Source organism: Mus caroli, unplaced genomic scaffold, assembly GCF_978045245.1.
Source record: "Mus caroli unplaced genomic scaffold, Mus_caroli_1 scaffold_8, whole genome shotgun sequence".
Lineage (NCBI taxonomy): Eukaryota > Metazoa > Chordata > Mammalia > Rodentia > Muridae > Mus > Mus caroli.
This window is the reverse complement of record NW_028227263.1, coordinates 16,341,056-16,355,748: the sequence shown is the minus strand read 5'-3', so window position 1 is coordinate 16,355,748 and position 14,693 is coordinate 16,341,056. Positions and strand designations below refer to the sequence as shown.

General features: G+C 39.8%; 2 protein-coding genes across 4 annotated transcripts in view; both read left to right on the top strand.

Moving 5' to 3' along the window:
- The window catches only part of Plpp4 (phospholipid phosphatase 4), a 143,537-nt gene that overhangs the window by 102,528 nt on the left and 26,316 nt on the right, over positions 1–14,693 (top strand). The gene's annotated exons all lie outside the window — the stretch shown is intronic.
- On the top strand, positions 13,557–14,651 carry LOC110298113 (protein yippee-like 5). Its single transcript, XM_021167130.3, has one exon. It carries the CDS (start codon positions 13,584–13,586, stop codon positions 13,947–13,949), a length of 366 nt encoding a protein of 121 aa, XP_021022789.2. The 5' UTR covers positions 13,557–13,583; the 3' UTR covers positions 13,950–14,651.

Here is a 14,693-nt window from a genome sequence, read left to right as displayed (position 1 = left end):
TATAAAGTTCTTGCTAACCGAATCCAAGAACACATCAAAACAATCATCCATCCTGACCAAGTAGGTTTCATCCCAGGGATGCAGGGATGGTTCAATATACGGAAATCCATCAACGTAATCCAGTATATAAACAAACTCAAAGACAAAAACCACATGGTCATCTCCTTAGATGCGGAAAAAGCATTTGACAAGATCCAACACCCATTCATGATAAAAGTCTTGGAAAGATCAGGAATTCAAGGCCCATACCTAAACATGATAAAAGCAATCTACAGCAAACCAGTAGCCAACATCTAAGTAAATGGTGAGAAGCTTGAAGCAATCCCTCTAAAATCAGGGACTAGACAAGGCTGTCCACTTTTTCCATACCTATTCAACATTGTACTTGAAGTCCTAGCCAGAGCAATTCAACAACAAAAGGAGATCAAAGGGATACAAATTGGAAAAGATGAAGTCAAAATATCACTCTTTGCAGATGATATGATAGTATATATAAGTGACCCTAAAAATTCCACCAGAGAACTCCTAAGCCTGATAAACAGCTTCGGTGAAGTAGCTGGATATAAAATTAACTCAAACAAATCAATGGCCTTTCTCTACACAAAGAATAAACAGGCTGAGAAAGAAATTAGGGAAACAACACCCTTCTCAATAGTCACAAATAATATAAAATATCTTGGCGTGACTCTAACTAAGGAAGTGAAAGATCTGTATAATAAAAACTTCAAGTCTCTGAAGAAAGAAATTATAGAAGATCTCAGAAGATGGAAAGATCTCCCATGCTCATGGATTGGCAGGATCAACATTGTAAAAATGGCTATCTTGCCAAAAGCAATCTACAGATTCAATGCAATCCCCATCAAAATTCCAAATCAATTCTTCAACGAATTAGAAAGTGCAATCTGCAAATTCATCTGGAATAACAAAAAACCTAGGATAGCAAAAACTCTTCTCAAGGATAAAAGAACCTCTGGTGGAATCACCATGCCGGACCTAAAGCTCTACTACAGAGCAATTGTGATAAAAACTGCATGGTACTGGTATAGTGACAGACAAATAGACCAATGGAATAGAATTGAAGACCCAGAAATGAACCCACACATCTACGGTCACTTGATCTTCGACAAGGGAGCTAAAAGCATCCAGTGGAAGAAAGACAGCATTTTCAACAAATGGTGCTGTCACAACTGGTTGTTAACATGTAGAAGAATGCGAATCGATCCATTCCTATCTCCTTGTACTAAGGTCAAGTCTAAGTGGATCAAGGAACTTCACATAAAACCAGAGACACTGAAACTTATAGAGGAGAAAGTGGGGAAAAGCCTTGAAGATATGGGCACAGGGGAAAAATTCCTGAATAGAACAGTAATGGATTGTGCTGTAAGATCCAGAATTGACAAGTGGGACCTCATGAAACTACAAAGCTTCTGCAAGGCTAAAGACACCATCAATAAGCCAAAAAAACCACCAACAGATTGGGAAAGGATCTTCACCTATCCTAAATCAGATAAGGGTCTAATATCCAATATATATAAAGAACTCAAGAAGGTGGACTCCAGAAAGTCAAATAACCCCATTAAAAAATGGGGCTCAGAACTGAACAAAGAATTCTCACCTGAGGAATACCGAATGGCAGAGAAGCACCTGAAAAAATGTTCAACATCCTTAATCATCAGGGAAATGCAAATCAAAACAACCCTGAGATTCCACCTCACACCAGTCAGAATGGCTAAGATCAAAAATTCAGGTGACAGCAGATGCTGGCGAGGATGTGGAGAAAGAGGAACACTCCTCCATTGTTGGTGGGATTGCAAGCTTGTACAACCACTCTGGAAATCAGTCTGGCGGTTCCTCAGAAAATTGGACATAGTACTACCGGAGGATCCAGCAATACCTCTCCTGGGCATATATCCAGAAGATGTCCCAACCGGTAAAAAGGACACATGCTCCACTATGTTCATAGCAGCCCTATTTATAATAACCAGAAGCTGGAAAGAACCCAGATGTCCCTCAACAGAGGAATGGATACAGAAATTATGGTACATTTACACAATGGAGTACTACTCAGCTATTAAAAAGAATGAATTTATGAAATTCCTAGCCAAATGGATGGACCTGGAGGGCATCATCTTGAGTGAAGTAACACAATCACAAAAGAACTCACACAATATGTATTCACTGATAAGTGGATATTAGCCCAAAACTTAGGAAACCCAAGATATAAGATACAATTTGCTAAACGCATGAAACTCAAGAAGAATGAAGACCAAAGTGTGGACACTGTGCACCTTCTTAGAATTGGGAACAAAACACCCAGGGAAGGAGTTACAGAGACAAAGTTCGTAGCTGTGATGAAAGGATGGACCATTTAGAGACTGCCGTATCCAGGGATCCATCCCATAAGCAGCTTCTAAAGGCTGACACCATTGCATACACTAGCAAGATTTTGCTGAAAGGACCCAAATTTAGCTGTCTCTTGTGAGACGATGCCGGGGCCTAGCAAACACAGGAGTGGATGTTCACAGTCAGCTATTGGATGTATCACAGGGCTCCCAATGGAGAAGCTAGAGAAAGTACCTAAGGAGCTAAAGGGATCTGCAACCCTATTGTTGGAACAACATGATGTACTAACCAGAACCCCGGAGCTCTTGTCTCTAGCTGCATATGTATCGAAAGATGACCTAGTCGGCCATCAATGGAAAGAGAGGCCCATTGGACTTGCAAACTTTATATGCCCCAATATAGGGGAATGCCAGGGCCAAAAGAATGGGAATGGGTGGGTAGGGAAGTGGGGGGCGCTATGGGGGACTTTTGGGATAGCATTGGAAATGTAATTGAGGAAAATATGTAATAAAAATATTAAAAATTTAAAAAAATTAACTTAAAAAAATAATCACAAGTAGGATGGTCTAAGGGAGTGGACTTTAAGAGATAGTTATGGGGATGAAGAAATGACTCAGTGGTTAAGAGCACTGACTCTTCTTAACCATTGTCCAGAGGTCCTGAGTTCAATTCCCTATGACCACATGGTAGCTCACCACCATCTGCAATGGGATCCAATGCCCTCTTCTGGTATGGCTGACAATAGCTACAGTGTACTCATATAAATAAAATAAATACACCTTTTAAAAAAGAGAAGGAGAGAATTACAAAGGCAGAGTACCTAAGATCAAACTAACACCCTTCTAGAAGCTTTGGGGAGTTATGCCATGTCTACCATGAGAGGATGTAGTCAGAAGGAGCCATCTAGGAACTAGGAAAGTACCCTCAGTAGACATGCAGTCAGGCTTGGTCTTGGGTTTCTCAGTTTCTGAAAATGTAAGAAATAAATTTCTGCTATTTATACATTACCACCCTACAGTACTTTGCTATGGCATCCTCACATTAACACAAGTACAGGCAAACGCATCACAGGCTGAGCACAAAGGAAAACTGCTTACTTTGAGAAAAATGCAGAATGTCATAAAGTCAAAAGAAGTAACTGCAGAACTACTAGCATTATAGGTCAGGAGCTGACAGTTAGAGGCAGAGCAACAGAAGCTGAAGTCAGCTTGGAGGAGGCCATTAGAATTGCTTCAGATAACATAGAATCAAGTCTGAAAGGATTGTGAGATGCGGGTGAGAAGCAGACATTTTAGCAGAACATAAGCATTCAAACCACAGCACCTGATTGTCTTCTCATGCCCATGGCCTTCCTGTCCCTTCTGTTTTCCAGGTAGAGCTCCCAGTTGTGGCTAGAAAGATTCCGACTTCTTGTACTGGCTTTCTGCCACAATGTAAAGGACAACTGTTCCTTGGACAAGCAGCATGGGTCTATGTATTGCTTTCATTTTATGTTGCTGTGCTAAAACACCCTGTCTAAAAGCAACTCTGAGGAGAGAGTATTTATTTATCTTTCAGTTCTGGGGTATAGTCCATCATTGCTGGTGTTTAAGGCCATGAGAACTTAAAGCAGGCAGTCCCATCCACAGTCAGGAATCAGAGAGAAATGAATGCATGTGCACCACTCTTCTTCGTTTCACCACACTGCTGCAGAACGAAGCCTAAGGAATGGTGCTGCCCATCTCAGGCCATCTTCCCACAGCAGTTAATGGCATAGAGATATGCCCGACAAACACACCCACAAGCTAACTTGATCTGGACAGTCTCCTATTGAGACTCTTGCCAGGGAATTCTTCCTTGTGTCAAATTGTCAATGAAAACCAGCCACCCTCGTTTACATCACTGTCATTCTAAACCTGCCTTGGGGATGCGTGAGGTATGTTGATAACCTCCTAAGTGTGCACCTGAAAGAAAGTTGTAGATTCAGGCAGTCCAGTAGGAAGAAAGCAGAGAAAATACCAATGCAGAGCATGGAAACAGAAAATGCCAGTAGACTATGAGTAGCAAAACCTCTGAAGAAGTAAAGCTAAGGTGGGCTCCACTGGAGACTATGTAACCGTGAGGCAGACTAAAAACTGTTTCTCCTTGTTCTGTAGCTGATTTGAATGAAGGATGAAGGAGCCCTCTAAGGGTGGGCTGGCCCCACTAGGCTCACTCCTTTGTGCTAGAATCACACTTTAATTTTCTCTCTGCCTTGTGAGGAGAGGATGGGGACTGTTTAGCTACAAAGGGCTTTGACTTCTCATCAGCATCTCTGGGACTCCACTTGGCACCTGGCTTTTCATTCTCTCTTCAGTTGGAAGGAAACACTGAATAGGAAATAATAGCAGAAGCCCCTGAGCAGCTTGGCATCTGTGCTTCCTTGGGCTAACTGCTCAGCCAGTTACCAGGGCTCTGTCTGTGCTCCTCAGGCTCAGTCAGTTACCAGGACTGTCCAGGAACCCTGATGCTCATTGGGATAAACTTCTCAGCAGAGGCTTTGAAGAACATCCAGACCTACTAGGTGTAGAAAGAAAGAGCATGAGACTTGGGAGCTGCCTCATGTGTCTGATTGAATGGATGGGTGAATAGAAGTGTGGATGTAAACAATTTCAAGTCTTACATCTATCATTTAAAAGCCATGACTTTGAACAGGTTACATGACATTTGGTTGCCTCACTGGTGCCAAACACTAAACGAAGTGACGAGGGTCCAGAGGTTGATGAGGTGACATCTGTCCTGTAGAGATTCCATTTAGGAAGGATAGAAACACAACAAAAGGAAGCTTAACACATGAACCTCACTGGATCTCTCTCCCGGAAGACCAGACTGACTGACTGTAGGTGGCGGTGCGTCTAAATCTGTTGTTCTCTCAACCTATGACCTGAAGGGCTGTCCATCTCCTCTCTGCCTTAGCCATTAAGAGATTGCACACTCTACTCTGAGGATGTTACCAGAGACTGATAGTGACAGTTGAGGTCCTTGACATCTGCAACTAATTTTTTTGTTCTTAAATCATTTTCTTCCAATAAATCAATGAAGAATTCTCCTGTCACCAAGCACTTTCTCTGGTGTCTGTGTTTTATAAAGATTCCTGAAAATGATTCTTTTTTTTTTCTTTCAAAAACCACACTGACAAAACTTTCTCTTCATGTCCTGAGAAGCACATCTTCCAGTCCTACAGATGGCAAAAAGCTAACAGGGGCCTAGCTGGCGTTTCTGGCTTTTCTTATGTTTACTTTCCTCTTTTTCATAATCAAAGTCACAGTGGGGCTAGAAAAGTTAAGCTTAAGTTAAACTACCTCTGCTCCACACATCTGTTTAGAGCTGGGTGTTCAGATGTCATGGGCAGGATACCAAGCAGTTGATCCAGTTATGAAATGTAAGCTTGCCATTGCCAATAAAAGAGGCATGGAAAAGTCCAGTCTCCTGCTGAGAATTTAAAATATGTGCAGAAGTTTCCAACTACATTTCTGCTACATTTTTTTTTGAGAACTTGCAGTGTGCCTGGCATACAGTAAATTTTTGATATGCATCATCTTATTTAAATTTCACATGACATAGATAATTTATTCATTTTGCAGGTGAAAATTAAGGACTAAGTATCCTGTTCGAGGTCACATGGCCAGCAAATAGTGAAGTTAGGCTCCGAAGAGGGTGGTATTCTTTTGTATAAATATCTATACATCTTACACTGGCATCACTTATTCCTTGTGGGGATTGGTTTCCATACCTCGTACAGACATGAAATCTTTGTATAAAATGACATCCTATCTGCATGTCACCTGTGTACAGTTTCACATGTGTTTAAGCCTCCTATTCTCTGGAATATTGAATACAATGTAAATGATATATAAACAACCATTCTGGTTTATTGCTTACGGAATAGTGAGAAAAAAATGGTCTATCTGTGTTCAGTAAAAATGCTGTATTTTCCCAAATTTTTTTCTCTGCAGTTGGTTTGTGAATCCTTAGATACCACAGCTACTGACAGTAAGGGTCGACTGAATTTAGATCAAGACATTGGCATCAAAACAATCTCCAATTGGTTTTCTGCTGCTGTTTTCTTCTCAAAAAAAAAAAAAAACAAAACAAAACATTATACCAGAAGAACTTGATTTAATTTCTGTGTCTGTGGAATGCTTTTCATTGGTATTAATTTTTTTTAAAAGAAGAAATAATCAAAGTCTTTGGTTTACTTTTTTTCTGAGCTTGTGAAAATCATGCAGAATATCATTTTTTGTTTTTTGGGTTTTTTGGGTTTTGGGTTTTTTTTTTTGGTTTTGTTTGTTTGTTTGTTTGGGGGGTTTTTTGTTTGGTTTTTTGAGACAGGGTTTCTGTGTATAGCCCTGGCTGTCCTGGAACTCACTCTGTAGACCAGACTGGCCTTGAACTCAGAAATCTGCCTGTCTCTGCCTCCCAAGTGTGCGCCATTACTGCCTGGCTCATGCAGAATATCTTAACAAGTGGCAGAGTCACAGGTGATAAAGAGGAGACTGAATGAAATCTGTGTTTTTACCTTAAATAGCGTGCTTGGGACAGAAAGATGGCTTGAGAATTTAATCTACTCTCCAGAAACCATGCGTGAAGGACAGTCAACTCTCAGAGTTGGCTTCTAAGCTCAACACGTGGGCCATGTTCTCCACCCCATCTCCCAAAATAAATCAACATTAAAGTATCTACTTCAGAAAGGTATAATAGTGGTGAAATCTGGAGTATGTTCTAGTCTAAGACCTGGACCAGGCAGCACAGCTTGTTTCATTTATTTAGCCATTATTCTCCCCACAAGCTGTGTGTGTTCCCTGGGCTCTTTCTGGATGAGTCTGTGTGTTTAGAATTTGCAGTAGCTTGAATTCTGTACTCTGAGAAATCAGTCAAGTGCCTCAGGAGATGCTGTGTCTCATTCTCCTCTGATCTTTCCCGCGCCTCTCATAATTAAGCATTAGTTGGAGTTCATTGCACTTGAATAATGAGCCCAGCACTCTGGTGGGCTTCCTTCTCTGCTTTCTCCTGAGGAACATGGTTTCTGTTTTCTGGTTAACCAAATCACTATCATCATACAGATGCGATTTAAAGGCTCTGTAATTATAATATGTATTTGTCTCTGAAAACCCAGATCCAGCACTTTCTGGTCATTAGTGTCTGTTTTTCATTGGCACACAGAGTCCTGGTACACAGAGGGAGTGCCTGGCAAAGATGGGACTGTCACAGGGAGAAGAGATGCAGGTCGAGAGACTCCAACATGGGCTTCCTTTATACAGTGATCTAACTGGCCTGATGGCCCAGTGGGTAGCTACACAGTCTCTGTTATTGATCATTTGGTAATGTTTCTAGCTCCATTTGCTCCTGAAATATGTTCTTTCGATGGCACTCTGCCACTATTTAACAGGGATGCTTAACTAATAGTAAAATATAGGCACAAAATGTGTCCATGTGGTTTCCAGAATATAATTATTACTATAAAATAGTAGTGTTTATAAAAAGTAATATTATGTTAATGTTGATTCCAGCTTGTTAGCAGTAAATATTTGCCTAGTATATTTCTATTGTATACACCCTGTTTTATGTTTTTGAAATTTAAGAAAATAATTTCAATTGTATTTCTGTTCTTCACTGATGTAGGACCCTATGCATTTGTAGTAATTTTATTTGTGGTATTTTTATATACCTCTTTCTCCTTTATATACTGGTTTCACACCCATGTCTATATTTCCTTTTTCACCTTTGAAAGTTTTACAAACTTCAGTTTTAATACACACAGTTAAGTCTTGAGTGAATAACTTTTCCTTGAGCAGTATAAAGACCAAATGCTTTGGGTCTGATGAATACAGTATAACTTACTAATTTTATCTGGTGTTTTAATTCTAAGCCTGAATTTTGTTTCTTTCTTTCCAACAGAGTCAACAATCAGGCATAGTTCAACTAATGACAGTATTTTTACTTTTTCTTTCCTTTTTCTTTCTTAGCCTTTCCACATCTCACCTAAAATATATGCTTTAAATTTCCTTGTTCCCCACCCCTTAGGGAAAATTGTATTTGAATTTTCTAAATTTTATTTGCTATCATTTTTGGAAGGTGACTTTATTCACTATAGGTTTCTAGTTTACAGTTTTCCTCTCTGAGTCCTAGGAATATTATTTTCTTATCTTTTAGTGTTTAGGTTGGGGTTCACTTATAATTACCCATAAGTCTCATTGCTACTTTATGCTAAGTTTTTCCTTTTTTCTTTTCTTTTTTTTTCTGGATGTTTTTTAATATTTGATTTTTCTTTTCTGTTCTGAAGTTTTACTGTTATATTTCTTGACATAGGTTTTCTTTTTCATTTTCCTGAAAGGAGATGAAGGTTGAGAGACCTGAGTATGGCTTTCTTTTATACTTATTCTTCTAATTCTTTTTCAAAGAATTTGGGATTCTTTTTGGCTTTATAAACATGTCTTCTGACATTTGGAGATAGATCTGAGTCTTGTTTTTTTTCTCCATTGAATCATTTCTTCATTAATTTAGAGCTTCAGTTAGACATGTATTAGACTTTCTCACCCCATTAGCTGTTCCTCTCTCTATCTTTAAATTATATGTCTGTGGATATGTAAATGTGAGTATAGTTGCCCAAGGAGACCAGAAGACATCCTCAGACTCCCTAAAAATGTATTTACAAGGAGCTGTGAGCTCTGCCTTCTAATGCTGGGAAAAGAGATTGGGACTTCTACCGAGTCAGTATGTACTCTTAACAGGTGGGCCATTCTCTCTCACTCTTCTCTCTGTGTTGCAGGGAAATGTTTTTAAAAATCACCAAGTTCCCACACTATACCCAGCTACTCTCTGCCCCCACAGGCTGGCCGGCCATGCACTGGCTGGCAATGGCGGGCCTGTTTTTATCTTATGGAGACTCAGAGCTCCAAAATCTCTCCACCCAGCATGCTAAGTTCCCACTGGTGTGTCACTACCATGCCTGCCCCACGCTTCAAAACTCCCACAGACTTTTGTGGTACACATCAGGCAAACCCACTCTTTGCTGCTGTACCTTTCTTTCTGGAACCCAGTCAAGCTGCTGTGTGAAGGAAAATAGCACACAAACTTAGTTCAAAATCAATGGTAACTCAATTGATGGGCTCATCAGGTAGAAAACTGAATCTTGTAAGCCACGTTAAATCTAAATCCTCTGCTCACAGTCATCTATTGGATGGAGCACAGGGCCCCCAATGGAGGAGCTAGAGGAAGTACCCAAGGAGCTGAAGGGGTCTGCAACCCTATAGGTGGAACAGCCATATGAACTAACCAGTACCCCCAGAGCTCGTGTCTCTAGCTGCATATGTAGCAGAAGATGGCCTAGTCGGCCATCAATGGGAAGAGAGGCCCTAGGTCTTGTAAACTTTATATGCCCCAGTACAGGGGAATGCCAGGGCCAAGAAGTGGGAGTGAGAGGGTATCGGAGCAGGGCAGGGGGAGGAAAAGGGAACTTTCCAGATAGCATTTGAAATGTAAATAAAGAAAATATCTAATAAAAATTAAAAAAAAAATCTAAATCCTCCAGTGGCGAATCCAGGTGGATTTGCCATATCAACACTAGCAGCTATATCTTGCCCTCTCACTATCCCCATCCAAAAGCCCCTATCTCCTTCCTCCTGCTTCGTCTCTTCCCTGTCCAACCTGGAAGTCCCTCCTACTTGCCCAGTGATTGGTCCCTTTATTCATTTGGAGAAGGTTCACAAGAAGTCTCCTGAGTATGTGGCCCATTCCTTGGCCCAGACAACCCCTCCTGGGAAAGCAGAATTTACATCAAAATACAAACAGCATCAGGGTCACCCACAACACTTCCCTCTTTCTGTTCACTTAAAAGACTCTTTTATCTCAGATATAAATTCAGCACAGTGATTGCCATTTTGTAATTTATAAAGTACAAGATAGACCTAACATCCAATCCATCATTTTTGTTAATAAAATAGAACACTGTCATCTATCCTAACTTAAAAGACTTATAATTCTACACCTGATTTATGCCCTGGCTTGAGATTGTATGCCATCTGAAAACCATCCTCTCAAATCTATTGTCTCAATGTTAAATAGCCTGGGTTGGCTATGAGACTATAAGTAGTCTTTCAACCCATCAGAAATCTGAGAACGACCAACATTATCTGAAAATATAGGAAGCCTAACACGGCTTCCAGAACTGAGACAAATTATAGAGACAGCTGCCTACCTATACAGCCCCAGAAAGTCAGGAAGTTGGAGTACCAGTCTTCAGCCTTCTGGCCCAGGATCATCTGACAGACCTTTGAAAACCAGGAATTACTAAGGACTAGCCTATTCTGTCTTGGCAGAACTAAGCTGTCCTAACCTGTAAATTGTGTCCTTTCAAGAACAGTACAGGTCTACAGGAGAGATCAGCAATTTCTGCCCAGTGGCCACCTAGCCACAATGTACAACCTCACCTGGAGATATAGATGCTCAGCTTCTTTGAATTCACGAATAGGAAGCTGTTAGGAGCAGAATATGTCTCAACAACAAGTGAATAGATAACATTCAATGTCACAGTCTGTGGATTTCTGACGTTTTTGAAAACCAACTCTCTATGTAAAGTAATCTGGACTGTTATCCATTATCTATCCCCAGCTATTGCTAATTAAAATATCTGAAAACACCCTAACAACAAACTCAGAGCCATGAATTTGTTATTTGGCCCTTAACTCACAGGCTTAAACATCTCAGATTAGTTTATCATAATAGTTTTAGAAGGACTGGTCCAAGCCTTGCACTTTTAAAATTTTTGTATCAATAGAAGAAATTTACACCAATGAAACCTTGATTCTGCATCAAAATAAATTCTGTACCAAAATAAGAAATTATGACTTCAACTTAGTAACAATTATAAAGATTTCTACCAAATGAGACTATGACTATACAATCAGTTCTAGCTACTTCTTCCCTGTTCCAATTATAACCATTTCTAAATTCCCCAGAAAGGCAACCTTAGAATAACTACCTCTAGCCCCACACACCCATGGAACTGAGACTACTACTCTTCACAACTTCTTCAAGCTGAGTATGGGTGTTGAGATATTTTTGAAGGGGTGGAAGAAGGGTATGGAAAATGGGGGAGTCAGTTGGCCTTAAGAAGGTCATACCAACAATTGTCTTAGTCTCTGATGTCTGTGTCCTGACTGGATCTGGCTGAAAGTCCAAGACATCAGGAGTTCAAGCAGGTCAGTTCAGCATGTCTGACGATGAGACTCACCAAGGCTGTATATTCTGTAATATAAAAATCTCAAAACAAAATTTTAGCATCATCGAAATAACTTTTTTGTTTGAGTCTCTGAAATCTAGTTTATTTTGACCTCTCTCCCAGATGAATAGTATGGCCACAAAACTCAGAATCATACCCATTTTGAAAATTAAAACAATCCAAAACAAATGAAGTAAACTAAAATACTGTATGTGCCTATTCTTAGGCTTTTTCTAGTTTGCCATGCAGGATAATAACCCAAAATTCCCATGGAGCCCACGTTAGACAGAATTTGAGTATCCTGTAAGACTTATTAGAGCAGTATACCTTTATACCATCTTTAAAGCAACTGATTCAAGCTTTCACTAATATCTGCCTATAGGAAGCAGGTAGTGTTTACTTGTTAAGCTCTCTGCCTAGAGCAGCCATCCTGTTATACCATCTATCTGTTGAGCTCTCTACCTGGAGCCACAGACATTTATTAATTAATACCTGTTATACCATCTATCTGTTGAGCTCTCTACCTGGAGCCACAGACATTATTAATTAATACCTGTTTATAACAGGTAATTATTACTGTTCTCTCTACTTGGAGTCAGTGACCTCTGGCTCTCTCTCCTCTCTCTCTCTTAACTTTTTCTTTGTAGTTTTCCACTCTTCTTTCTTTGTTGTCTTTTGACTGAATTCTATAAAACAAAGAATCTTCTATTTTGCTTATTCTTTATTCAGTTTTATCTCACAAGCTAATTTCTGTTGAGTTTATAAATTTTATGATTAATACTTTTCATATATGGAAATTCTCTTTGGTCTTTAAAACATACACTTTGGAGCTAGCGAGGTAATTTAGTGGTTAAGAGCTTTTGCAGAGGACTCAGGTAGTCCTGGCTTCCAAAAGCCCGTGTATGCACATGATACACATCAGCTCATTCAGGTACACACAGATAAACATAGATTTAAAAAAGAAAAATTTTAAACTTTGTAGAGAGAACCTCTTGTGTGTTGTATGGAATTATCACCTGTCAACAGAAAGCTGGTGGCCTAACAGATTAGCTGGGGCAGGAAATAGGAGGTGGGAGTTCCAGTAGGGAGAAAAGAACTCTGGATTAGAGTTGGGCATAGGAAGAAATTAGCCCCAAACTTTGGGTAGTCAGACACATGAAACGGAGGAGAGACAACCAGCCATGTGGTACTCATAGAATAAAATAAATGGGTTAATTATGTTATAAACTAGTTGGGGAACAAGCCCCAGCTTATGGCCTAGGCATTTATTCATAAATAATAAGTCTCAGAGTCGTTAATTCATGCTTAGATGGAAAGGCTCACAGTTACAAAACTCCTATTTTATCCATTCTTTTGTCATGCTTATCCTGTCCTTATTTTTAAGCTTCTCAATAAATCTTAGCTCATACTGAATATAGTGATTTTTTTTTACCTCTGCCTGTGATTAGGATATCTAAGTTGGTGGTGAATCAACTTGTCCTGTGTTTTCTTATTCATGATACCAGAAAATCTTTTGTGCTTGAGTTTTCTTGATAGAACTTGCTATTTGTGAAAGTTTAATTCTTTTAGAGAGAAGACTTGAAAAGTGAGTTCCAGGACAGCCAGGGCTATACAGAGAAACCCTGTCTCGAAAAAACAAAAACAAAAAAAAAGAAAAGAAAAGGTTTTTAAAAAAAGAAAATACTTTGGTAGAAACTAGTTGCAGTGAATTTAAGGGTTGAATCTGTTGCCTCTTTTTTTTTTTTTAAATTTTGGTTTTTCGAGACAGGGTTTCTCTGTGTAGCCCTGGCTGTCCTAGAACTCACTCTGTAGACCAGGCTGGCCTCAAACTCAGAAATCTGTCTGCCTCTGCCTCCCAAATGTTGGGATTAAAGGTGTGTGCCACCACTGCCAGGTGAATCTGTTGCCTCTTAAAACTCTTAAACTACTGAAATGTGAGTTATCCTGGTTTCAGAAAGCTGTTTGAAAACTTTGTCAGCTTTTTAGAACTTCAGTTGTCAAAATGGGCAGAATCTTTCTTGACCATATCGGTGGTACCCGTCTGTTTTCTTGTGCAAACTGTGATACAATCCTGACCAATTGCTCAGAACTCATCTCTACTCGGTTCACAGGCGCCACTGGTAGAGCATTTCTTTTTAACAAGGTGGTTAACTTGCAGTACAGTAAAGTTCAAGATCGGGTCATGCTCACTGGCCGCCACATGGTTCGAGATGTGAGCTGCAAAAACTGCAATAGCAAACTGGGATGGATCTATGAGTTTGCTACTGAACACAGCCAGCGTTATAAGGAAGGCCGTGTGATCCTGGAACGTGCACTAGTTCGAGAGAGCGAAGGCTTTGAAGAGCATGTACCATCTGATAACTCTTGAAGAAAACAGATAAATCCATCTTTTCCCAGGTCTCCTTCACTGAAAACAAAATCTCCTTACATACACTGTTACCTTAACATCAGAGTCGGATTCATGAACTGCGGAACAAGAGATTATGAGAATCTAAGATGGAACCTTTTTTCTTTCTTTTTTTTTTTTTTAATTTTGTATTTTCCATCCAACAGCAGTTTGTAGAGAGAATTTTATGCATATGCTGTTAATTTTTTCCCTGTGTTTACATCTTGAGGCAGAAGAGTTTGCAGCTACATGGTGGGCTATGTGAGGGAAAAAAATTGGGGTCCTTAGAGTGAAAAGGAGTGTTTTGTGTACATTTTGAGTGGAGAATATGTCAAGAGCATGGTTTTTAAATTTATTTGGGCTTTATTTAAAATTTTCTTTTTAACCCAGTTATTTCACTTAATTTGCTAGCTTCAAGAAGAGATCCGAATCTGTGCCCAGCGCTGGAGGCTCAGTGTTAGCATGGCTTGTGCTGGCCAGTGTGCCATATTCTTGTTGGAGAGGAACTGTAGCACCAGAACCCATTCTTCCTTGTCAGTCTTGACCCACAGTTGTCACCAACCCTAGGTCCTTGTCACCATGGACTTGGTGTTGACTGGAAACTTTCTGAAATGGGGCAGAACTGCTTGGTTGTCTTTTCCCATGTAACTTAAGCATAGTAATATAAATAAAGTGGTAGTTGGGAAAAAAAAAAAAAGAGAGAAGACTTGCCGATTGCATCATAGC

Coding starts and splice junctions, on each gene's coding strand:
- LOC110298113 (XM_021167130.3), top strand. CDS start 13,584: ATGGGCAGAATCTTTCTTGACCATATCGGTGGTACCCGTCTGTTTTCT.